The sequence below is a fragment of the Bipolaris maydis genome, assembly GCF_028858645.1.
Source record: "Bipolaris maydis strain C4 unplaced genomic scaffold PSV08scaffold_8, whole genome shotgun sequence".
NCBI classification, from domain to species: domain Eukaryota; kingdom Fungi; phylum Ascomycota; class Dothideomycetes; order Pleosporales; family Pleosporaceae; genus Bipolaris; species Bipolaris maydis.
Genome location: NW_027093864.1, coordinates 1,189,454 through 1,213,643, shown reverse-complemented (window position 1 = coordinate 1,213,643; position 24,190 = coordinate 1,189,454). Strand labels below are relative to the sequence as shown.

The 24,190-nt window shown below is 49.7% G+C and overlaps 7 protein-coding genes across 7 annotated transcripts; 4 read left to right on the top strand and 3 right to left on the bottom strand.

Annotated features, from left to right (window-relative positions):
• Positions 1-1,294: 1,294 nt before the first annotated feature.
• PSV08DRAFT_410260 (armadillo-type protein) lies at positions 1,295-4,608 on the bottom strand (the record flags this gene model as incomplete). Its single annotated transcript, XM_066093850.1, has 3 exons — positions 1,295-3,699; positions 3,739-4,530; positions 4,582-4,608. 3 exons carry the CDS (start codon positions 4,606-4,608, stop codon positions 1,375-1,377), a joined length of 3,144 nt encoding a protein of 1,047 aa, XP_065949034.1. The 3' UTR covers positions 1,295-1,374.
• Positions 4,609-5,200: 592 nt separating this feature from the next.
• On the top strand, positions 5,201-10,249 carry PSV08DRAFT_362903 (armadillo-type protein; the record flags this gene model as incomplete). The annotated part of the gene is made up of 2 exons (XM_014223304.2): positions 5,201-5,587; positions 5,639-10,249. 2 exons carry the CDS (start codon positions 5,201-5,203, stop codon positions 9,767-9,769), a joined length of 4,518 nt encoding a protein of 1,505 aa, XP_014078779.1. The 3' UTR covers positions 9,770-10,249.
• Positions 10,250-10,629: 380 nt separating this feature from the next.
• Positions 10,630-15,228, top strand: PSV08DRAFT_410258 (WD40-repeat-containing domain protein; the record flags this gene model as incomplete). Its single annotated transcript, XM_014223303.1, has 2 exons — positions 10,630-12,879; positions 12,934-15,228. The coding sequence occupies 2 exons, from the start codon at positions 10,630-10,632 to the stop codon at positions 15,088-15,090; spliced, it is 4,407 nt and encodes a 1,468-aa protein (XP_014078778.1). The 3' UTR covers positions 15,091-15,228.
• A 553-nt stretch (positions 15,229-15,781) lies between these two features.
• PSV08DRAFT_248127 (major facilitator superfamily domain-containing protein) lies at positions 15,782-17,591 on the top strand (the record flags this gene model as incomplete). Its single annotated transcript, XM_014223302.1, has 3 exons — positions 15,782-16,073; positions 16,179-16,754; positions 16,825-17,591. The coding sequence occupies 3 exons, from the start codon at positions 15,782-15,784 to the stop codon at positions 17,589-17,591; spliced, it is 1,635 nt and encodes a 544-aa protein (XP_014078777.1).
• Positions 17,592-17,729: 138 nt separating this feature from the next.
• Positions 17,730-19,391, bottom strand: PSV08DRAFT_224735 (amidase signature domain-containing protein; the record flags this gene model as incomplete). The annotated part of the gene is made up of 2 exons (XM_014223301.1): positions 17,730-19,171; positions 19,223-19,391. The coding sequence occupies 2 exons, from the start codon at positions 19,389-19,391 to the stop codon at positions 17,730-17,732; spliced, it is 1,611 nt and encodes a 536-aa protein (XP_014078776.1).
• A 430-nt stretch (positions 19,392-19,821) lies between these two features.
• PSV08DRAFT_362900 (carbohydrate esterase) lies at positions 19,822-21,118 on the top strand. The gene is made up of 4 exons (XM_014223300.1): positions 19,822-19,934; positions 19,988-20,425; positions 20,476-20,685; positions 20,738-21,118. The coding sequence occupies exons 1-4, from the start codon at positions 19,889-19,891 to the stop codon at positions 21,037-21,039; spliced, it is 996 nt and encodes a 331-aa protein (XP_014078775.1). The 5' UTR covers positions 19,822-19,888; the 3' UTR covers positions 21,040-21,118.
• Positions 21,119-21,791: 673 nt separating this feature from the next.
• On the bottom strand, positions 21,792-24,038 carry PSV08DRAFT_410255 (arginosuccinate synthase-domain-containing protein; the record flags this gene model as incomplete). Its single annotated transcript, XM_014223299.1, has 2 exons — positions 21,792-22,997; positions 23,958-24,038. 2 exons carry the CDS (start codon positions 24,036-24,038, stop codon positions 21,792-21,794), a joined length of 1,287 nt encoding a protein of 428 aa, XP_014078774.1.
• Between the last annotated feature and the right edge of the window lie 152 nt (positions 24,039-24,190).

Genomic DNA, 24,190 nt, shown 5'->3' with positions numbered 1-24,190 from the left:
TGTGGCAACCTAGCCTTGGCATCAACACCACCTACCTTTATGTAGTCTGCATGAACTCTACATCTTCTTGCATCAGGCCGCTTTGTAATTTCAGTAGGATTCATTTGACCTCTTGCAGGCCACTGTAGCCCAGCATATCAATCTGTCATTTCACCATCTTAGACAAAGCGTGTGCGAACGCAGCTAAAGGCGTGATCGCTTATGCCGCAAGTTTTCAAATGTCTCAAGTACTTAGAAAAGTTGCTCAGGTAAGCACACTGGGATACTTGCTCACCGGACTTTGAAATAGGTGTTAAAAGATCTGTGAGATAGAACCGGGTGCGCTTATCCCAGATGGGATAACGACTACATATGCATATCAAACTGCATATGCATATCACCGGACGTTTGGCTGACTCGGAGCCGCTTCCGCGCTGAAAAATCGTTCACTAGCAGAGAGACACCAGTTTATCAGACTACTTATTTATATTCCTACTCCCAGCCCCTCCTAATTATCGACATTTGAAAGGCTGCGACAAGCAGTACTATATTTGGCAGTTGCGCTACAGGCCAGCGCAGCGATATAACGCAATCTGATACTCTGTCAGACAGTTAAAACTCTTCTTCAAATAAGCTCCCCGCCGTACGGTTGTAGCCGTGTGTTGTGTGAGTGGACCCGCTGAATAGTGTTTGATCGGCGGGACTTCGGAGTGCTTAAAACGCCTCGCTGGCAATCGATCGATACCATGTATGAAGAGTCTAATCTACGGAGACTAGAGTAGAGTAAAGATGGGACCAGCAAATCGCAAGATCAGGTGATTGTGGGAGAGCGGTGTGGCTTTGGTTCTCCACATGCAGACTGCACAAAATCGAATGACCTTGACTATGCAAATCTAGTAGCTGGGTCTAGATGCACTGTGATGGAAAATCAGACCATGTGTAGTAGAGCTCTGAGCACAGAATACCATAATCATCATCTAGTACTGTTGTCAATGGTACCAGCAGACATAGCGAGTAATTCTTCAGGAAGAATGCACATAATCGACTCCATACAAACTACGAGGTGGGACATGAATGGGGTAGATGGGGAAGGCAGGGAGGGGGAGCCGTGAGATATAGTTCTTCAAATGTCTGTACGTTTGAGAATGTAAATTATTCTTTACTCATTAGTCGCTGATATTGCTCTTGTAGGGTTGTCTGCTGGTGACCAAAGAAGATAATGTGTACGGAACATCTCGATCCTCAATATCATGATGTTAGAGACTAAACTCTGGACCCGGCAAACTCCACCGTGTTCTATCAGCATACGTACATAACTTAATCATGGATTGTAAATGTGTACAAACTATTCCTGGGAAGCTTGGAATAAATACGTGCCCTGACTCGGTAAATGTTTTAAATCCGTACAAAATGCCAATGTGATTTTCCAACCGGTACTTTGTCAAAATACATTTTTGTCTGAGCCGCAGCGCCAGCCCAAGAAATGGGAGTAAGAGATTGCTTGTCGCTTTCCTCTCGTCGATTCTTTTTATACAGCCGTAGCCAAACAGCATCGGCATTGCTGCATTCAAGCGCTTGGCGTACGTTCTTACTTTCTAGAACTAGGTCTACCATATCCAGTATCTCTTCGAACCGCTCAGCTCGGACGGTGACATGTTCAGCGATAGCACACAGCAGCTTGACAAGGCTATTCCAGATCATGCGCGAGGGTGTATCAATGTACGCTTCTGGTCGCGATAGTTCGGTACTGGGGTTCGCTGATATTGAAAGACTCATCATATCGGTCTCTATTCTGCCAGTACGCACTGCTTGTGTGCTTTTGTTACTGCTCTTGTGGGTGCTACTTTGCGTGTTGATACGTTTGTGCACCTTTTGTATGAGATGCCATGCGTCATCGATTCTTGTCCTCATGAAATTTCCTGCGTGTTCGCATATAAGCGCCATAGTATCGAGAGTACTAGATACAATGTATGCCTCAGGATCTTGAAGTCGAGGAAGCAGTACAGGCCATAGGGTGTTAATGAGTGGTAAAAATGAGTTTTCATGTTTGGCGAGTGCAGGCGTGGTGGTTTGGAGGAGGGAGAGTAAAGAGTTGCGTAGTGAAGGAGAGGTCGTTGTCAAGTAGTGTTGTGTCAACTCGGAGATCTTGAGAAGAATGTTGAAGGTGCGAGGTGCCGGTGGTGGAGGCTCTTCTGTCTGCGGTGGTGGTTGTTCGTCTTCTTCACTCGGATTACCGTTGGCATCTTGTGGATTCTTCCCTTCTTTCCAATGATTCTGGGGAAAAGACTCTTTTGAGGCTTTCTTCTCTTCCTCGTCCCGGCGTCGTGAGTCAGCTTCTACCTTTTTGAGTGTTTCCATGACATCGGCCATTGTGGGCTCCATGCTCTGCTTGCCTTCGTGCCGTCTATTGCTATCTGGTTTGATTGCAAGTTGAGACGTTTTGATGCCTTCTTCTGTCATGCCTTTCAACACCGAGAATAGCAACTCTGCAAGTTTGGGATATCCGTGATATCTTTCCAAAGCTTCAAATATGCTGTCAACAAGATCATCGAGATACGGCAGGAGAGATGGACCGCACAACCGCATCATCATGAGCAAGACCTGCGGAGCTTGGGGTGAGACATCTCCATAAGCAAGTTTCAGGCCGATTGCGTTGACGATATAGTCGACGTTTTTGACGACCAGCTCTCCTGCATTTGTATACCCGGATTCGTCTGCAACAATGTTCAGGCATGTCAAGGCATGCTCACGCAGAGCCGTATTGGAACTCCCCAGATAGTGAAGTATTGGATAGAGAACCTCACTCAGCTCGGGCCGAAACTCAGTTTTGTACTGTTTAGCCTGTAGTGCTACCGTCTCGAGCGCCAGGGCAAAGAAATGCCAGGGCGTCTCTGCAACTGGCTCGCGCTGATTTAGTAAAGAGAGGGAATGCGAGTACAAATGGTCCAACAGCTCTTCCCTTGGATTTGGCGTTCCAAGATCCATGAAATCTTCGATTGATGGATTGATTGCAGCCGCCTCCCTGACCATATTGATTGACAACCAGAAGCTAGCTAGGCGCATTTCAGCTGTCCCCATATCGATGGAGCTCATCAGTGCTTGTACTACTGCTAGAGCCGAGTTGGACTTTGCAATCTCTTGGACTAAAAGCTTGAACTCTGACATCATGTCATCCTGGCCTTTAAACTGTAAGCTGATGGTCGGAAAAGATAACGATTTCATGGAGTTCGGAGCTAAAGTGCGATCGGTGATAGCATTGTATGTGTTTTCATTCAACTCCTCCAAGCCTTTTGCATCTGAAAATACGGCAGAAACACCGTCGCGCAGGCTGTTGGCTAACCGCTCATCTAAGATGATTGTGTCTTGTTCAAATAGCCGTAAGGAAACCGATATCTGGTTTACGATTCGGCGCCGATTGTGATTATCTTTGGACTGCATCAGTCGCGGTAGTGCCAATATCCAGCCGTGCAAGCTTTCACGTAAGAGATTGGAAAGCTTCTGGTCTACAAGTAACAATCCCTTGAGTTCGTGCTCAATCGAGCCGTCCGAGCTTTCATGACCAGCCAGACTAATCATGGTCTCGGTAGCCATGCTCGTGCAAAGAGAAAGGGACATGCGACAATCTTGTATGATGCACAAGCATAGCCTGAGAAGGGCTTGTCGGACTTCTGATTTATCATGATCGCGCAGTTTGAAAACATTGGCGAGTGCAATCTTGATCTGCGAGGAGGTCGCTTGAAGCCAGGAAGTTGAACGCACTACCTTGATACTATCTTCTGAACCTTTAGTTGGATCTCCATCGGGTAGATCCTTGACCTTTGTGTCACTCAGGAGGCGACTGAGGAGCAATGCGAATACATCTAAACATTGCTCCACGACCCGAAAGCCAGGTCGGTTACTGCTGCTTGGAGTAAGGACTTTGGTCAAAGATGAGATCATTCTAGGCAGAAAGCTTGCAAGAGCGTCATCGTCAGCTATCGCACTAACGGTTGATTTTGTTGCACAAACGGCCTGGAATTTGATGTCATTAGCATTGCTGTCTGTGAGGCTTTGGAGCATAACCAAGACTGCTTCTCCAAGAGCAGGGATGTTTGGAGTCGCCGTGATGGCCTGTTGGCCCTCAGCTGTGCAAGATACCCCTGCCATTAACTCGGAGATGCACTTGAGGGCCAAGGACTGAAGCTCTTCGGATGTGGCTGAGATGCCATTCTCCGCAGATGAGGGTTTGGCGAGGAAGGTGAAGAGGATGAGCAGCTGGCCAGACAGAGCTGGCTCCAGACGGCCTCCCCAGCCCGCACATAGCAAGGTTGAAATGCACTCGAGGCAAATTTCGAGCGCGCGAACAGGGACTTGGCGTGATATTCGCAACACTTGTGAAATGGGGACGAAGGCGTACTCAGTCAGCTTTGCATCCAGCAGACCGGGTTGGCTAGCCAGAGCGCGTAGTGTAGTAAGCAGATCAGAAAGGGCGTCTATCAGGTCCTTGCGGGCACTCTGGTTCTGCGAGAGGCTGGCAGTGACCTGCAAGAGGCGGACGCATATCTGCTTCAGCTAAAAGGGATTAGCGTAGGCGTAGGACATGGCGACGACGGTGCTGCTGACCCGTTGAAAGACTTGCTGTCTGTCCATTTTGTCTGTCTGTTTGTGGGATTTTGGGCGAGGGAGAAGCAACCGTGGTTGGGTATGCAGCAAATGCAAGAGGGATGCTGATCAGATAGTCTACCGGCTTTGGCTGCCAAGTGAGGAGAATGGCAGACTCAAAGAAGCGCAGTGTGGTAAATGTGCCAGCCAAGCATGTCGAGACAGCCAAGGAGAGCAAGCTACTCCATACAATCTATCGACTGCGATGATTTTTATTGATGCGAGGTGTGTGGTTGAAACAGTGAATGAAATTATGGGTTAGAGATAGGAAGGCAGGGTGATGTGTAAAGGCAGGACTAGACAAGAGTGGGTGGTGCGTCGCGTCCCACCAGGCTAGCCAATGGCTAGCGCGTCACTGTTCAGAAAGTCGCAGCAGCCCCGGTTCCCCTCGACCACCTCGTCACGTCACGCTACTAATACATCATTATCAACCACCACCACGACCGCGTCGCCAGCCTGCTCCACCACGGCTACGCCCACCCACACATCCTGGCTCCGTTTGACGCGCCCAATTAGGCCCTGCTCTTGAAGGCGCACACCATTGTCTAAACCCTCTGAATTGCACGCGCAGCCACGCGACATGGCGCCTCGCAGTCGGCGGAGCGCGGCCGCTGCAACTGAAGCTGTCCAAGAGGAGGAACAACAGGAAGAGGAGCAGCAGCAGGAAGGGCAGGAGCAGCATGGCCTCAAGAAGCTCCGTTTTAAACAGCCCTTGGTTGGCCGCCCAGGCAAGCCAGTGGGCGTCAGCGACCTCTTGACGCGACTAAAGGCACTTCTCGATGAACTGCGCACCATCGACCAGGAAGAGGCCCACCGCGACTCGCTCATGCCCGTCGCCGAGTCGCTCGCCCATCACAGCCTGCTGCAGCACAAGGACAATGGCGTGCGCGCCTGGACCGTGTGCTGCATCGTCGACATGCTCAAGTTGTTTGCGCCTGATGCGCCCTATCCCGCATCCAAGCTCAAGGTACACCATCCTTGCCCCCACGGCCCTCCCATATGCTGATAGATCCCCCAGGAAATCTTCTCTGTCATTATTCACAAGCTTCTTCCCCTCCTCGCCGACCCCTCGCACCCATACAACAGCCAACACATGTACATTCTGCGCTCGCTCGCCGAATGGAAGAGCATTCTGCTCATCAACGAGATCCCGGGCTCTGACCAACTCACCTCGGCCCTTTTCACCACCTGCTTCGACGTTCTGTCGGGCCCCTCCAAGGCCGAGGACCTGAGCAAGAACATTGAGCACAACATGACCGAGGTCCTCTCCACCATTATAGATGAGGCCCCATCAGTAACCCACGATGTAGTCGATGTCATAGTGGCGCAGTTCCTCTGGGCAGATCCCATCACCCTCGGTGCTTCAAAGGGCAAGAAGAGCATTCAAGTAGATGCTAAGCAATCGACGCTGCGTCGCAAAGAGGCTCCACCCGCATACAACATGGCCAAGAACGTCTGCAACTCGTTCCCAGACAAGATGGCGCGCCTGATCGGCAATTACTTTAGTTCCGTCATAGTCGACTTCACAAACTCTGGGACAATGTACAAAGCCCATGACGCCGATGACGACTTACCAAAGGGCCCTTCCGAGGAGGATTTGAACGAGGCGCACAAAGCGCATCGCCTACTGCGCGAGCTGTGGAAATGCTGCCCGGGTGTCCTCCAGGACATCATCCCGCACTTACAGGACGAGCTCGCCACAGAGAACGTGCAGCTTCGTCAGCTTGCAACCGAGACCTTTGGTGATATGATCTCGGGGATTGGTGCGGCAGGCCCTCCTCCTCTACCCGACCTTGATCCAGTCGCATACCCCTCACAAAGTCTGTCGCGAACAGAGACCGCGCGGCCTTTTGATTATCTCACTACTCCTGTTTCCATCAACTCGTTTCCTACACAATACCCTGTTGCATATCATTCATTCCTTCAGCGCAAAAACGACAAGTCGGCCGTTATACGCGCCTCGTGGACTACCGGCATTGGCCGCATTCTAATGACATCAGCTGGAGGAATTGGTCTTGATCTCGAAGAAGAGCAAAAGCTACTCAAACATTTTGCTGAATGTTTGATTGACAGTGACGAAAAGGTGCGGTTAGCAGCCGTCAAGGCAGTTGCACACTTTGAGTTCAATGACATTGTTCGCAAACTAGGTAGCAACGGCGGCATGGCCGAAACTGGCTCTATCCTTTCCAATCTCGCAGATCGCGTCAAGGACAAAAAGAGCGTTATTCACTCTGAGTCCATGAAACTGCTTGGTAGGATTTGGGGCGTGGCGGCTGGTGCCATTGCCGAGGGCGACGAAACTATCAAGTCACTTTTAGGTCCGATCCCTTCACGCATTCTCGAAGCTTGCTACGTCAACGATCTTGAGATCAACGTCCAGGTCGACTTGGCGTTGTATGATTCGTTGCTCCCTCTCGGATACCCGCCTCTGAAAGCAAAGGCAGCGCCCAACTCACAGGTGGTCAAGGATAGCCAAACAGCAAACGAACAGAATTACACCGAAGCAGATTTGGACAAGATTCGGACCGAGAGGCAACTCGTCCTTGTCAATGGGCTTGAAGAAAAGGCCAAAAAGGTTTTCTTTGCCAAGCAAGGAAACCAAGGCCCAGGCGCAAAGTACATGGAGCATTTCCTGAAGTTGTGTGAAGAATACAATGGCGGCGTGACTGATAAGAGCGGAAAAGATGTTACAGCCAACCTCGAAGGCCTCATTACCTACTACGCAAAGACACTTCCGGACTCGACTAGGGTCAGGGACGATCTTTGGAAGTTTGCCAAGACCCATGATCGCCGCGCCTATGCCCTCATACGCTTTTGCATGGACCCAGCCAGTGACTACCGCAAGGTTTACAGGTCGATCAAAGAGCTCAGGAAGAGGATCGAGGATGGACCTGGTGCATCTCTGCTTGACACCCTCACCCCACTCCTCTATCGTGTTAGCCTATTGTGTTACAACAAGAGCCATGTCCCGGCTGTTATTGAGTTCACCAGAACCGACAACAAAGGCCTTGGTGCCACTGCTCATGAGCTTCTAAAGGAGATATCTACGAAGCACCCCAAGGTGTTTTCCACTCACGTGAAAGATCTATGCAAGACACTTGAGAGCGAAGCACCAACGGCGACCAAGCCGAATCCTCCTGGTGCTGTGGACGACCTCAAGGCTTGTGCCGCATTTGCAAGGAAGTTTCCAACAGATATTCCCATGAACGGCAAGGATAGCCGAAAATTGGTGCAGAGTTTCTTGAACTTTGCATTCTATGGCACACCTCCACAAGCTGCCAAACATGCGATCACCATCATCATGAACAGCGACGATAAGAAGGAAATGCACGCAAAAGAGATTCTCACCAAGAGCATCAAAGGCTTCGAATATGGTGGTGCACATTGGCTAACAAAGCTGGCTGCGCTCAGCCAATTAGTCCTGCTAGCTCAGTCAGATTGTGAAGATGAGATGGATGCAGTCATTGAAGTAGCGATTCAGGAAGTCCTTCAAAAACCACACGCAACATCCGCCGAGGCTGATGCTGAATGGATGGACACACCCGATGCCGATATTCAAGGTCGATCCTGGGCCATCAAGATTCTCGTCAACCGACTCCGCTCGTTACCTGCAGAAACGACCTCCAAGGAGGCTGTGCAGGACACATACACGCTATTGAATCGCTTTGTGCAGAACAATGGTGAGGGATCCACTGACGACAGCACTCCGGCTGCACACAAGTCGCGTCAGCGCCTCCTTGCAGCCAACTCCCTACTCAAGCTTTCTTGCCATAAGCGGCTCGACCCCTTCTTGACACCTGCGAACTTTGTTCAATTGGCCCTTGTGACGCATGACCCTTGCACCCAAGTACGCAAAGGCTTTGCTGACAAGCTGATGAAGTACCTTGGCCAAGGTCGTCTCCCCCCCCGCTTCTACACCATACTCTTTTTCCTCGCGCATGATCCGGACAAGAATATCAAAAACGGTACAATGACCTGGATTCGTGCACGCCGCGCTGCCTTTGCTGCACGAAAAGAAACTGTTCTAGAGTCGGTGTTCGCGAGATTGTTGAGTTTACTTGCCCACCACCCAGATTTTGACACCGAAGATGATACGCTGAAGCTCATGTCGGAGTACATCTTGTACTATCTAAAGTGTGTGGCAACAGAAGAAAATTTGCCTCTCATCTTCCATGTTGCTCAACGTGTCAAAGGCGTTGCAGACGGAATTTCGCCTTCACGACAGGCTGATGAGAATCTGTACATTCTTTCTGATTTGGCCCAAGCCCTGATCCGTTCATGGGAAGAGCAAAACAACTGGGCTATGCAATTATACCCAGGAAAGATGAAGCTCCCGTCTGGAATCTTCCGACCTCTCGAAAGTCATGAACGGGCACAGGAAATTGCAATGAAAACATGGATCGGAGAAGACTTGGTGGACGAGCTCGATCCCCTTGTACGCAAATACATCCGAAATAAAAAGCGGAAGGCTTCGGAGGGTGCAGAAAAGCCACGCAAGAAGGCCAAGGGTGATCGGCCTATCAAAGAGAAGAAGGCTAAGGCAGACCGACCTGTGAAAACACCCAAGAAGAAGAGGAGAAGCGGTGACGATGACGATGCTAGCGACGTTGATGGTGGTGTCGCTCCATCAAGTGGTCCCCGGAGGAAGAGTGATCGGCGGAGCACTGTGCACAAGAGTTATGTTGAGGTATCAAGTGACGATGAAGACGCCGAGGCTGGTACTGGGGAAGCTGAAGAAGAAGATGTGGATGCTTCTGAGGACGAAGAAGCTGAGGACAAATCAAGTCCCGCACCTGAAGAAGATGTAGAGATGGCTGATACAGAGACACCGGCTGAACAGGAAGCCGAAGTCACTGCTGAGGCATCCGAGCCTTCTTCAGAAGCTGAGCCTGAGCCTGAACCCGCGCCGGTCAGAAAATCAGCCAGAGGCAAAGCTGCGGACAAGACCAACGGTGTCAAGTCTTCTCCTGTTCAAAAGCGCAAGGTTGCTGAGCCGGCCAAAGAGGACACACCACCCAAATCAGCGAAAAGCGCAACAAAAGCCAGAGCAACGAGAGCCAAGGCAAATGGAACTGCAGCGGCAGTCCCGTCAAGCCCAACTGCCAATGGCACGCCCATTGTGCGGCGCAGCGGTCGCGCTCGTGCCTAAGATCCCGCTCCATCTATGTCTTTTCTTAGCCTCAGTCATAAGCAAGACTGTTCCGTTCCTGGCACAAAATGGCGTTTCGAGACTGATATTTGTTTCCCTCTGTTGTTAGATACCATAGTCGCGTAAGCTCAGTATGTTCGTTTGCGGCAAAACGGTGGTTTTGGATTTCGTTTAGGCTGGGCGTCCTAGGAAATAAGTGCTCTTGTTGTTTGCCCCGCGGTCTATCATGAAAACTGGTAGTATGGGGGGTTTTAACTATCTCATGCATGTATTCAAATCGTTCTTGTACACATGCGACTTGCCCTAGTCCGGGCTGTATAAGATATATCTCGAGATATAGTCAGGAATGGATAGCCTGAATAAGTTCATATCGTGTCTCATGAATCTTTTATCCCATCGTTTTTTGAATGCAGTAGATTTGTTGTTGACATAAAGGCTAAAAGCTACTCTCGGGCAATTTGACACACTTCGACACCAGACATGTCATCAAGGACTTCAAATGACTTGGGTGTCTCATGTTTTCAATATGTTGCCCAATTGGATCCTACGTACCACAGCCTTGTGTCCATATTAAGCACGCATTCGGCTGTGCCGAGTGCCCCGCCTGAAGTGCAACATGATGCCCTCTCACTACATTTACGTAGTTGAACACAACAGCACGACCTCGCCCAGCTCAAAAGCGCCATCTTAGCCTGCATCTATTTATGTGATAATATAGCGCAGAAGATTGGTGCCCTCGCTTTTCTCATCGTTTTCCATCGATCTTGCTAAGGGTGTGAAGGTCTTACTACTAGGTTGCCGCGTTGAGCCTCAGCAATTCGTCCCTACTACATGCGCCGCCCCCGTTTGCATTCAAAGATATGCGTCTTCTCAAGGTTGAAGAAAATGGATGCCTCTCTTTCGCCGAGTTCAACGAAGGCACTAAGCCACCGTATGCGATACTTTCGCACAGGTGGGGAGCAGAAGGGACAGAGGTAACCTTCGAAGATCTGCAAGGGAACAAGGGCGAAGATAAGCTCGGCTATGAGAAGATTCGCCTCTGCGGGAATCAAGCACAGCGAGATGGTTTGCGGTATTTCTGGGTCGACACTTGCTGCATCAATAAGGCAAACAAGGCTGAGCTGTCGCGGGCTATCCAGTCCATGTTTCGCTGGTACCGGGACTCGGCTCGATGTTATGTCTATTTATCGGATGTCTTGAGCCTACCACTGGATACTACCCTGACATCCGGCCTGCAGGAATCCAAAGTCCAAAACAGCGAATGGTTCACCCGAGGCTGGACACTCCAGGAGCTCCTCGCACCCAGTTCGGTCGAGTTCTTCTCACAAGAATGGAGGAAACTTGGTGATAGAAAATCGCTAATACAAGAAGTGCACGAGGCAACTGGGATTCCGTATTTAGCGCTGCAAGGAGGTGCACTATCTCAGTTCAGTGTCAGCGATCGGCTGCGGTGGATTGAATACCGGCATACTACATGCCCAGAAGACAAAGCATACTCCCTAGCGGGTGTTGTCGATATCGATTTGGCGCCATGTTATGGCGAGGGTGTTGAGGGAGCGTTCAGACGACTTCACGACGAGATTGACAAATCAACGCGTTGTATTCAAGACCTATGTGGCACAGACTCGCGGAAAGACAAGCAGCGCATTGAGGAGATGAAAGGTGGCCTGTTGAAAGATGCATACAGTTGGATCTTTCACAATGATAGTTACATGAATTGGTACACGGACCCGGAGAGCAGGGTGTTATGGATCAAGGGCGACCCTGGCAAAGGCAAGACGATGTTACTTTGTGGCATCGTTAACGAATTGGAGACGTCTACCCCGATGAGGAACACAAAGTTAGTATCGTACTTCTTCTGCCAGGCCAACGACCCACGGATTAATAGCGCTACGGCTGTGCTACGTGGATTGTTGTACTCGCTTGTGAACCAGCAGCCTTCTCTCGTGTCTTGTGTGCGTAAAAAGTACGACCACATAGGCAGAAAAGTGTTCGAGGATGCGAACGCATGGATAACCTTGGAAGACATCTTTGCGGATGTACTCCAGAATCCGGACCTTCCTCCTACTACCCACCTGATCATCGATGGATTAGACGAGTGCGTTACTGATTTACCAAAGCTTCTTGATTTTATCATAAGGCATTCGTCTACCCCCCGCGTTAAGTGGATTGTTTCTAGCCGCAATTGGCCAGAAATCGAGGATCGCCTAGAGCAAGCTGGTTCCAAAGTTAGGCTGAGTCTTGAGCTAAATCCGACTTCTATTTCAAAGGCGGTCAAATTTTTCATTGAACAAAGGGTCTTCGAACTTGCGAAGCGGAACAACTACGACGAGCGGACTCAACACGCCGTGCTAGACCATCTGACATTGAATGCGAACGATACCTTCCTCTGGGTAGCCCTAGCATGTCAGCATCTTCAAGTAACGGCGAGGCGAAACGTTCTAAGGAAATTACAATCGTTTCCGTCTGGATTAGATGCCCTATACGAGAGAATGATGCAACAGATCAGTAGGAAGGACGATGCTGAGCTCTGCAAAGAGGTGCTGGCTGCGGTCACGCTCGTCTACAGGCCTATCACGCTCAAGGAGCTCGTGACGCTTGTTGCACCGCTCGAAGATCTGACTAGTGACGCAGAGTTACAAGAGATCATCGGTCTTTGTGGCTCCTTCCTCACCCTACGAGAACAGATTCTGCACTTTGTGCACCAATCAGCGAAAGACTTTCTCCTTGCTAAGGCTACCCAGGAAATTTTCCCCGCTGGACAGGAAGCTGTTCATCAAGCCATCTTTGCTAGATCACTTCAAGTTATGTCAACAACCCTACAAAAGGACATGTACGGACTGAGAGCGATAGGCACGTTGATCGAAGACGTTAAGAAGCCCAAGCCAGACCCATTAGCAGCAATCTCTTATTCCTGTATCTATTGGATCGACCATCTATGCGAATCAAAGCCCATAGCCTCCGCGCCTGATCCAGAACATTTGCGAGATGGAGGGCTTGTTGATCGGTTTCTTAGAAAAACATTTCTGTACTGGTTAGAATCCCTCAGCCTTTGCAAGAGTATATCCCACGGCATAGTTTCGATGAACAAGCTACATATGTTAGCACAAGTATGTTTGTGCTAAGCAACTATGCTAAATATCTCCTATACTGATAGTAGCCAGGAACAAGGGGAGAGAACTTCCCTCACTCGGCTCGTGTACGACGCATATCGTTTTATCATGTACCACAGACAAACGATTGAAATCAGCCCTCTTCAGACATACATATCTGCGTTGCTATTCAGCCCGACAGACAGTCTGATCAGAAAATCCTACCATCATGAAGCACCTGAGTATATCTCGATCACAACAGCTATGGAGAGTACCTGGGATGCATGTCTACAAACGCTTGAAGGACATAAAGGAATAGTCTACTCAGTAGCCTTCTCTCATGATTCATCACGTATCGTGTCTGGGTCATATGATTGCACAGCCAAGATATGGGATGCCAGCAGCGGAGCCTGCCTTTTGACACTGAGAGACCATGACGACACTGTGTCCTCAGTAGCATTCTCTCATAACTCGTCACGAGTCGTTTCAGGGTCACATGATACCACGGCCAAGATCTGGGATACCAACAGCGGTGCTTGCCTTTTGACATTAAGCGGCCATAGCAAATATGTCCGCTCAGTAGCCTTCTCTTATGATTCCTCATGGATCGCCTCCGGGTCAGGCGACTTCACTGTCAAGATCTGGAACTTGAATAATGGAGAGTGTATCCAGAACCTCGAACATGGCGGTAGTGTTAGCTTAGTAGCCTTCTTTCAAGGTTCTAATCGACTAGTATCAGCATATGGGACTGGCACAGGAACGAGCATCATGGTCTGGGATCTAAACGAAGGCAAACTTTTAAAGACTTCTGGAGATGTTGATAATGACTTCAAGTCAGTATTCTTCTCACACGATTGCACTAGAGCAGCGTTGATCACTTCGGATCCAGAGGAAAGAAACATTTCAGTCTTGGATTTGGACACTGGCGAGTGGTTGAAGACACTCAGGGGGCAAGATTCTGCAGTTCAGTCGGTAACTTTCTCTCGCAACTCGACCCAGCTAATATCCGGATCAACCAGCGGTTCTATCAAGATCTGGGACGTAACTACTGGAGAGTGTCTTCGAACATATGAAGGCAATAGTTTCTGTGCTAACTCGATGGCCTTGTCTCACGATTCAGCTTATCTGGTATCTGGGGCAGACGACGGTACAGTCAGAATCTGGGATGCAGTTAGTACCGCGTCTTTGCGGGCTCCAATGAACCATAATGTCGGAGTTAGATCGTTAGACTTCTCTCCTGACTCGGCACTACTGGCATCCGCATTCAGCAACAACACAATTAAAATCTGGCATGTGAGTAGTGGAAAGTGCCTGCAAACACTCAAATGCCATGATTATAAGGGCATTGAGAACGAGGAAATCAAGCATAAGATCAGCTCAATGGCCTTTTCTCATGACTCAACCTTGCTAGGATCTGGATCACAGGACGGAATAATCAAAATATGGGACGTAAGCAATGGGAAGTGTCTCCACACACTGGTCAACAACGGTCATGTCCGCCTTGTAGTCTTCTCACAGAACTCTGCCTGCCTGGCGTCTGTGTCCTCAACATTAGAGGGTTGTACTAGTAAGCTCTGGGATCTGAGCAGTGGCAAGTGCATCCAAAACTTCACGTTTTACGACGTCTGGAGAACAAGAGGTCATTTCGGATCGGCAGCCATGTCCCACGACTTGTCACTGATAGCAGTGCCATCTGATAGCCAAGACATTCATATTTTGAACACTGGCAATGGCAAGAGATTCCAGACGCTGGAGAGTCATGGAGAAGACGTTGCTTCAATAGCCTTTTCCCATGACTCCACCCTTCTTGCATCCGGATCATTCGACAACACAGTGAAAATTTGGGATCTAAAGCGCGGTGTATGCCTTCAGACTTACAAAACTGGTATATGGATCTTAAAGATGAAATTTGAAAATGCTGGACCATATCTTCGTATTGGCATTGGCACCATCAATATTAGCGCTGCATTAGACGTATCGTCGCTTTCAAATAATTCCAAGCGTTGCGTTCCTCGATTTCACGGAGTTAGCGTAAGTTGGGATTCAGAATGCATAAAATTTGATTCAAAGCTCGTTGCTCAGATACCTCGAGCATATAGGGCAAAAACTTCGATCTGGGGAGGAGGACACAGGATCGTGTCAGGGAATACTATTGCTTTCGCCAGCCGTTCCGGAATCGTGTCGATATTCAAAGTCGACGTCGATAAGCTTTCAGCCTTGGAATTATGATTTCTTATTCAATTGAGCTATGATCTCTTTGTTCCAGATGCCTAAGGACAATCTGCTGTACATATACTGCTGGTTTGCCATGGTGCAGCCTCGAATACCTCTAGAGAATTCTAATAGACTCCAAGTTTTCCACTTCTGATTTGCTTCCGTATATTGATGGATATGTCTAATAAACTATCAGAGAGATGTCCCATTAATCCGTAACTATCGCATCATCAGTGTGAGAACCAGGCGACTTCCCAGCAGGAATGATTTTTGCGGGTCCCATGCGCGTTGGGATAGATTGGGCGCGAATCCTCACATGCTGATCTATTCAAATCGACGATACGAAGAACCCTGAACCATCTTCTTGAACTCCATCCAATACTACTGGGCGAACCAGAATGGAGGGACTTGTAGCTATCCTATCATTGCTGCCCATTCGAATGCCATCGGTCGAAGCTGAACCAAACACAGTCTTCACAACCATCTTCTTAGCGAGTATAGAATAATGCCGCATACTGCTACTTCAGCTTTGAAAGCAATCAAGAAATCTACAGTCCTACACCACCGCACCAACTATCTCAAGCCTACCCACACCCACACTGATGAGCGAACAACTACCACGCCCTCAACTCGACAACCGTCTCCCCACCACCGCCCTCCGCAGCGGAAATCCTAATTCTCTCCCCTTCTACAAAAGATATTCAAGATGCCGTCGTGGACAGCAGCACCCGCAAACATAGCCGAGCGACGAACCGCCGCCGACGCCATCATCCTCCACCAAACCAACCACCTCCCCCGGAAAAAACTCCTCATCGTCTTCTCCGTCCTCGCCATCTCGCACATCGTCTGCTTCATCGACCAGACCGGCATCGGCGTCGCACTCTCGACCATCGGCCGCGAACTCAACGCCGAAGACACAATTAGCTGGGCCGGCACGAGCGCGCTGATTGCGAATACGATATTCCATGTCTTGTATGGCAGAATGAGTGATTTATTCGGTAAGCAATATGTCCTCACTCCTCCCACTTTCCATTGTCTTCCAAGAAGAAAGTTAAAAAAAGAGAAAGAAGTTAATGCGGGCTGACATTGTGTGTGGTGTGCAGGCCGAAAATCCGTCCTCATAACCGCCCTAGTCCTCCTTTCCATCTCGTCTCTCCTCTGCGGCCTCGCTCTCAACGCAACAATGCTATACGCGTTCCGCGCGCTATCCGGCGTGGCGAACGGGGGCATCGTGTCGCTCTCGTCCATGATTGTGTCCGATATCGTTACGTTGAAAGAGCGGGGGAAGTGGCAGGGTATGATTGGGGCGTGTGTTGGCATCGGCAACATGTCTGGGCCGTTTATCGCAGCGGCCTTTGTGCAGAAGAGTACGTGGCGCGGCTTCTTTTGGCTGCTGAGTCCTGTTGCGGCGGTTTGCGCTGTGTTATGCATGTTCGTGCTGCCGACGCCGGTGCATCAGCCCAGGACGGATGCGAAGACGGTGATGAAGAGGATTGACTACGGAGGCATATTTTTCGGGAGTGCGGCGCTGTTGCTGCTGCTTATCCCGGTTGCGGGGGGTGGCGATTATTTCAATTGGGACTCGCCCATGGTGATTTCCATGATGGTGCTTGGAGGGTGCTGTGTGCTCGTTTTCGTGTACATTGAGCATCGTGTAGCGGTGCTGCCTATGATGCCTCGTACGTTTGTTTTCCCTTTCCCAAACACCATTTCCACGTTTCTTGCTAATGCTTCTGTCCATCACCCCAGTAACTCTCTTCAAATCCGGCCCCGTATCCGTCATGCTCATCCAAAACTTCCTCTTCGGAATGGTCGCCTACTCGCAAACCTACTACCTCCCACTCTTTATGCAAAACGCACGCCGCTTCTCTCCCATCATCTCCGCTTGTCTCATGCTCCCAATTTACGCTTTGCAGATGCTTTCTTCCATCGCTTCGGGTCAGTACATGTCGCGCTTCGGGCGCTACGGCGAAGTCATCTGGGCCGGTTTTTCCCTGTGGACCCTCGGCGTAGGACTTACATGCGTCTTCTCGCTCGACACACCACTGTGGGCTATCATAATCATCCTCGCTATCCAGGGCATTGGTATTGGCGCGGTTTTCCAACCCGTGCTCGTCGCGCTACAAGCACACTGTTCAAAAGCTCACCGTGCAATCGTCATCTCCAACCGCAACTTCATCAGGAGTCTTGGCGGCGCAGTTGGTTTGGCGGTTTCGGCGGCGGCACTTCAGAACTCGTTGCAAAGTGCTATGCCGGCCGAGTTTCGTAGCCTGACGCTTAGCTCGTATGATACGCCACCGTTCGAGACATTGAATGACACGCAAATTCGGCTCATCTTGAATGGTTATGCGACAGCTAGTCGGACGGTATTTATCGTGAATGTGCCTTTGATGGTGTTGTGTCTGATAGGATGTTTTTTTATCAAGGATGAGGGACTTCTACAGCAGGAGGGGGAGGACAATGATATCGAGAAGACGATCAGTCGAGACGGGGTATCAAGTCATACCGGCAGGTAATTGGGAATGGACAAAAAATTATAATAGTCAGCGGGGGTTTTTTTTTCAAAACAAAAGTGATCGAGTTATTATCTTCACTTGTACAGTAGTTTATATCATTGTGCAACAAAAACTCAGCATTCCAACGTCTTCTACTCCTCACAACTCCCTCCAATTCCACTCCCGCTCCCACGCGTACGCCGCCTCCAAAACTTCCATCTCCCCCCACCACTTTCCAACAATCTGCATGCTAACCGGGAGTCGTACTCCATTCTGCACGCCCGGCCCCTCCAACACATCCAAGAACCCAATCGGTAACGCAAGCGCCGGATGCCCACTCTGATTAAACGGCGCCGTATTCGACGTCAACCCAACCTGCTTCGCCACCTGCTCCAACGGCGTCGCATCAGGCGATGGATGACTCGTCGCAACATACGGAAGTGTAGGCGTAAGCAACAAGTCATACTCACTTAGCACCTCATCATATGCGTCACGCAGCTGTCTGGATAGATTTGTCGCTTTAGCAAGGAGATTTGGGAACTGCTGCGTTGCATATAATCCGTTGAGATAAATGTTCTTTGTAGAAGGGTATGCTTCATCCCAGCTTTCCGGGGTTGTTGCGGCTTGCTGGAAGAGAGTGTTCAAGGGAAGCATTTGGTGCGTACGGCGCCCAAAGGAGCCACTGGTTTTGCTTAGGAAACCACCGACTTTGGAAATACCGGTCCATATCGCGGCGCCTTTGGCGTGCAGGGGGATGGAGACTTGGGTTACGGTTGCGCCGAATGAAGTGTATTTTGAGGCTGCGGCGAGGAAGGCTTGGGCTACGCGGTTGTCCATGGCGGGGGTGGAGAGGGATTCGGTAATTATTGCAAATTTCTTGCCTTGGAGGGGTTTTTCTAGGGGGAGATTGGATATGGAGGTGTAGAGTGGGATCTTGGAGGGGTGTGGTGCAGCGAAGGAGCGATCATCAATTTTATCATCGCCTGCGATAGCTTCGAGGAGAAGAGCGTTTTCGAGAACAGTACGTGTCATAGGGCCGATATGGTCGTTGGTTGGTTCATTGCTGCCACAGCCCGTGTAAGGGACAAGTCCGAATGTAGGCTTTAGACCCACGATGCCGCAGTTGGCGGCTGGGACACGAATACTTCCTCCTTGATCTGCACCAATCGCTCCGTCGGCTTCGCCTAAAGCGACGATTACCCCTGATCCGCTGGAACTTCCACCTGCACTATAGCCTTTCGCAAACGGATTCTCAACTATGCCAGTACCGGAAGAGTGGCTTGTTGCTGAGTGACATAGATTTTCACAAACAGCTTTTCCCAAGATACGCCCACCTGATTCCAAGATACGGGTTGTGACAGTTGCATCGAGATCTGGAACATGGTCTTTGATGAAGTTGGTGCCTAGCAGCATGGGTACCCCTTTGATAGCTACGTTGTCCTTCAAAACAAAGGTCTTACCGTGCAGCTTGCCTTTGCCGTCAGCGAGCTTGTCAATGATATCACACTTCCATGCCCACGCTCCATGAGAGTTTTCCGATCTCTCTGGAAAATGTACATTTTCTCTCGGAAAACGATCTTCATCCACACGTGGGACGTAGTCTGTTAATTCTCAGCTTGAGCCTCGCAACACATTGTCTTTTTGCAGCCTACCGTCCATAGCCATCAGCTGTTCGCTTGCATCATGGAAAACTGCAAGTAGGCGTCGATAGTCTTCCTTCTCTTTTTCATCTATCGGCATGCCAAGCTGTGAGCAAAGTTTGTCTAGGGTTTCCGTCGTGACGGGGTTGCCATGGCTCGCATCCAGTGAGAACACCGACATTCTTTCTATTGTTTGAGAAATTTTAATTTCCTTTAGTTAGTATTGAAGTGGTATCCAGGATCGATTTCGGCCAGAAGAACGACGACGGGGATGCTCGTTCAAGATTTTTAATGTGTACTAACACATTGCTAAACCGAAATGGAATTTGACACATGGTGCTTAGAAGGTGTCCCGATAAAAAATCACTTTTAGATGGGACCATAGTGCTCCAAATGATGCAAAGGGGTTTAGGCGATGTTCAGAGAGGAACGATAACAGCGATGCGGGGTTGGTGGGTCGCCTTGCCCATCATCGGAATTGTTAGTCCCGATCAACCAACCTGCCAGTGAAAACGAGCGTAGACAAGCAGCTTCCGTTTGTGGAAAGATAACGATGGCTCAAGGTTGGGAAAATCAGATACATATGGAGAAAGATGATGCGATACCAGATCAGGGATCTCAAGACAACCTCTTCTTTTGATCTTCGAGTGTCTTTGGGGACGCCCAAGTTAATCCATCATGGTCCATGTTGAAGAGTCACTGCAGCTGCCGCGAGACTTTGAAGGTGCGAAAATTTTCCGTAAGCACATCGATAGTAATACTTATAATTTGATTTAGGTTTTGGAGAAGACGGTCATGATGCGCAATGGCCGAATGGAGCCCGAATAGCCGTTTCCTTTGTTCTCAACTACGAAGAGGGCGGGGAGAGAAATCCTATGGACGGAGACGGTACTAGTGAGCCCTATCTCTGGGAAAAAGGCCCTTCAGGAGGCGGGAGGGAGCAACGGCATCTTAATGGCGAGCAGGATTACGAGTATGGTAGTCGATGCGGCTCTTGGCGCATATTGCGTTTGATGAAAGAATTTGGCTGGAACATGACTTTATGGGCTATTGCTGTAGCCATGGAAAGAAATCCCTCGTTTGCCAAAGCATGTGTCAGGGAAGGCCATGAAATCGGTGCGCATGGTTACAGGTGGTTGGATATTTGGGATTACTCGCTGGAGGAAGACAAAGCCTATATCAAGAAGACATGTCAGGCGCTCGAGGCTGCCACTGGTACGCCTTTTCCAGATTTTGCCATTGAATCTGGGCTGATCAGAGTACAGGAGAGTTCCCGGTTGGAGCGTATTTTGGAAGAGGTACACCGAATACAGCTAGTTTGCTTCCTATCATGTGGAAAGAGATGGGCCATAAGATGCTGTACACTTCTGAAGTGTACAATGAAGATTCTCCTTATTGGATTGACCTTCCATGGGAGAAAACACTCCCTGATGAAGAGAAGGAAGGTTTGTTGATGCTGCCATATAACTACGATTGTAAGCAAACTTTGCCCTCCATTTCTCAGCATCGAGCTAATGTTAGGATAAGGCAATGATGGGAAGTTCCATATGCTTCCAGGTTTCGTCAGTTCAGCCGGTGCTGTGTATGAGCAGTATTTGAAAGACACGTTCGACTGTCTATATAGGGAAGGTGGGAAGATGATGACGATACCCTTGCATTCTAGGATAGCGGGTAAGCCAGGAAGATCCGAAAGTCTTCGCAATTTCATGAAGTACATTTCTCAGAAAGAGGGGGTTTGGGTAGCTACGCGAAGAGATATTGCCAGCCATTACCGGAAGACTTTCCCTTACAAGCCGGGGTCGAAGACTGGTGGGCTCAACTCGCTTTAATAATTGCTTCTGGAGGCTCGGATATTTTTTGGAAAGTTTATCTATACATTGAAATGGACAAAATGATATCTGCAATACGCCTACAATACTGTTAAGATATTCAAATGCGATGTCCTTGCTCAAAGACCGGCTACTCAAAGTGATACAATGGCAGATTTGGGGCTGAGAAGAGCGAGAATATGTTCAAAAATAGGTTGCAGCTTACACAAAATAATATGAGTGAACATAACAAGACTTCCGTAAGAGTATGTTACTTCAAAATGTTCGCCCTGCTTCCAGAGTATAGATTCCCCAGCGCTATCAACGACTCGTTCAAATGCCGATATCTCCGTTCCGAGACCAATCACATCGGCATTTTCGTGCCGACATCTTATCGCCTTATCATGCACACTCGTAAGTTGCTTCCCGGACGGTATGATATCTGAGTTTGAATGATCTGGTAACTTGTCGGGGTACTCGGCGAACTCGCAGACAAAGTCAGGAAATGGAGAGATCAGAATGGTCCTAGGAACGTTTGCCCCCCACGCCTTCTTGTGGGCCTCGTACGAAGTAGGAATAGTCCACGGCGAACCAGGACCGGGCCGTTAGTGTGAGATTAGCAGTTCGACCTAAAAAGAACAATCAAGATCACTCAAAATGCCAATAGGGGATAATGCGACAGGCTTGCCATTTACAAAACTATTCCTAAGAAAATCCAAACCAACTCAACGCGACCTTGTTTCCTCGAATACCGCCTCATCCCAGCGACATGTTCAAATTCGCCAGAGAGACTGCTGTGCGCGCTCCCAGTGGTCCCGATCCCGGATGTAGCGGGGGTTCTGCGCAACAATCGAGCAGGGCAAGAAGCGCGATTGATCAATGTCATATACAACGCTACCGCTGACGCCCTGCAAAGCGCTCTCAATAGCGACTTCGCACATAGTATGGCACTTGGCTCCCCAGTGGCCAGCAATTGCTTCCCGAACCCATTTCTGCTCCAGCTGTTGCTTGAGTTCCAACGTCTTGGTCTCGAGGGTGGCAATCTCGAGATGGCGAAGTGCGTCCATGATGATTGCAGCGGCCGGTGCTTCACGAATCTCCAGAGCCTTGTCATCTGTCGACAGAGGCTCGAGTCCGACGAATCGACCAAGACCAAACTTTCCAACTTCTCTGTTGAGGAACGCGATGGCATCGATGAGAGGGAATTTGTTGCCATCAACCGAGACGAGATTTCCGTTCTCAAACCGAAGTGTGAGCTTCTGTGGTGGATGATCCTCATGGCGTCGGGTCCATTGGTAAGCATCTTCTGGAATGCAGAAGCCTTCTGGGTCACCCAGAGGACCATCTTCGAATTCTCGGCACCAAAGATTCTCGTCCCCGCTGAGCTTGCGCTCAGACATGATGGTCAGTCCGGCCACACTGAGCTCTTCTGCTTTCTTCTCTCGTGAGACGACAGAGTGCGGGTATGGGCTGCCAAACTGTCCTGGAAAACCAAGACGACGAATGCAGTTGTTGAGTCTAGGGAGACTGTTCTGGGACAGATTGGCTGTATGAAGCAGCAAACCTGCGCTGACCTCTTTGGCGTAGTCTGTGATGAGGCGCGCGATGACGGGGCGAGTAAGGGAGCTGCTGACGGGGAAGAGGCCCAGATACATAGCATGGGCGCGGATAGCGGGCATGACACCTTCTTTGACAAATGCCTCGCGGCCGTCAAGAAGCTTAAACTTGGCACCAAAGTGGGCGGCGTGCTTGGTAAGACTCTCCTCTTCAACCGGCGCTCCGACGTCGACTGCTACGGCATGAATGTTCGTAAAACCGAGTTGTTGAAGACGAAGGAGCAGATAGGTACTGTCTAAGCCGCCGCTGAACATGGTTACGACAGGCGCATCTCGGTTCTCAAACCTCGCAAGCTGTTCAAAACTCTCAATGGGTTTGGTTTCCTTCGGTTGGGCATCATTGACACCATTGACTTTAAGACCCTGCGAGCGTTAACATGCGTGTCAAAAGACATTGTGGTCTTTACACACCATGATTGCAATTGCAAGAAATGTATGGAGAGAAGAAAAGATACGTTGGTTGATGAGATGAGTGCTAAAATTCAGATTGCGACTATCAAGCAATGAGTGAAGAATGAATCCAGTATCATGGTAGTTTGCCAGACTTTATACGTTGCGAGTGCTCTACCCCCCCTGGCAAACTATTCCTATGTCCATTGAATCTTCAATTGACCCTCAGCCGATATCGCCCACGGGCGCTACAAGCCGTGATACTGAAGGACATGCATGCATTCGAGGGAATGTCGCAAGGGTGTAGATGCGGGACTCAGCTGCGCTTTGCAAGTAGCCTCACCGCCAATGGAGGTTACAATCTGCCATTACAAAGAAACGTTCAGCTCTAACCAAAGCCTTTCAAAACAGATGATGAGACCCGACGCTAGGAAAGACCCCCTATTGTGCCAACTCAGCCACACAGTTCGGGGCATACTACTGGATGTGGACTGAACCCTTCACCGGTATACACGTCCTCGAGACGATGGCTTCAGAATCGCCATCCCATGGTAGCAATAGGATGCGCGTGGGGCTCTGCTACAAAGCGATTCGTGTGTTGTACTGCATTTCTCCATCAGCGTGTCGGAAAGGATAGACATAGGCGTGCCACTAGCATGGCTCGGTCCTGGACTACTACTACCCGCCTAAATTTGGGATCTAGATCCATCGGCTGCACAATGAATCCTTCCCCAGATCTACAGCGGCGGGCCGCGTCAGCGGTTACAAGTAAGAGTTCATGCAGACAATGTGCCCTGCGTCTATGGGCTGACCCTTGGCGGTGTGCACAGGTAGTAGGCTAGTGACCGGGTAATGTCAACTGTTCCCCCACCAATCACGAGCATCAACACCATACAACGCTCTGACTAACGAGGATAGTACGACACATTGCACCATTCCTGCATAGGAATCGTAGAGGACGCCTGAGCTGATCTGGAAGATGCGGCACACGGGCGGCACTGCACCACTGTGCATCACAATTAGCAAGAGCCTAGATGGGGTTTAGTCCTGGTAGCACAAGGAGTACTGGCCTGCTGAATACACGTTTTGACCTGCTTTCTTTTTCTGACCCTGTGCATATGCTGACTCGGCCTTTCCAAGGCATGCGTTGAGTAACAAGCATTGTA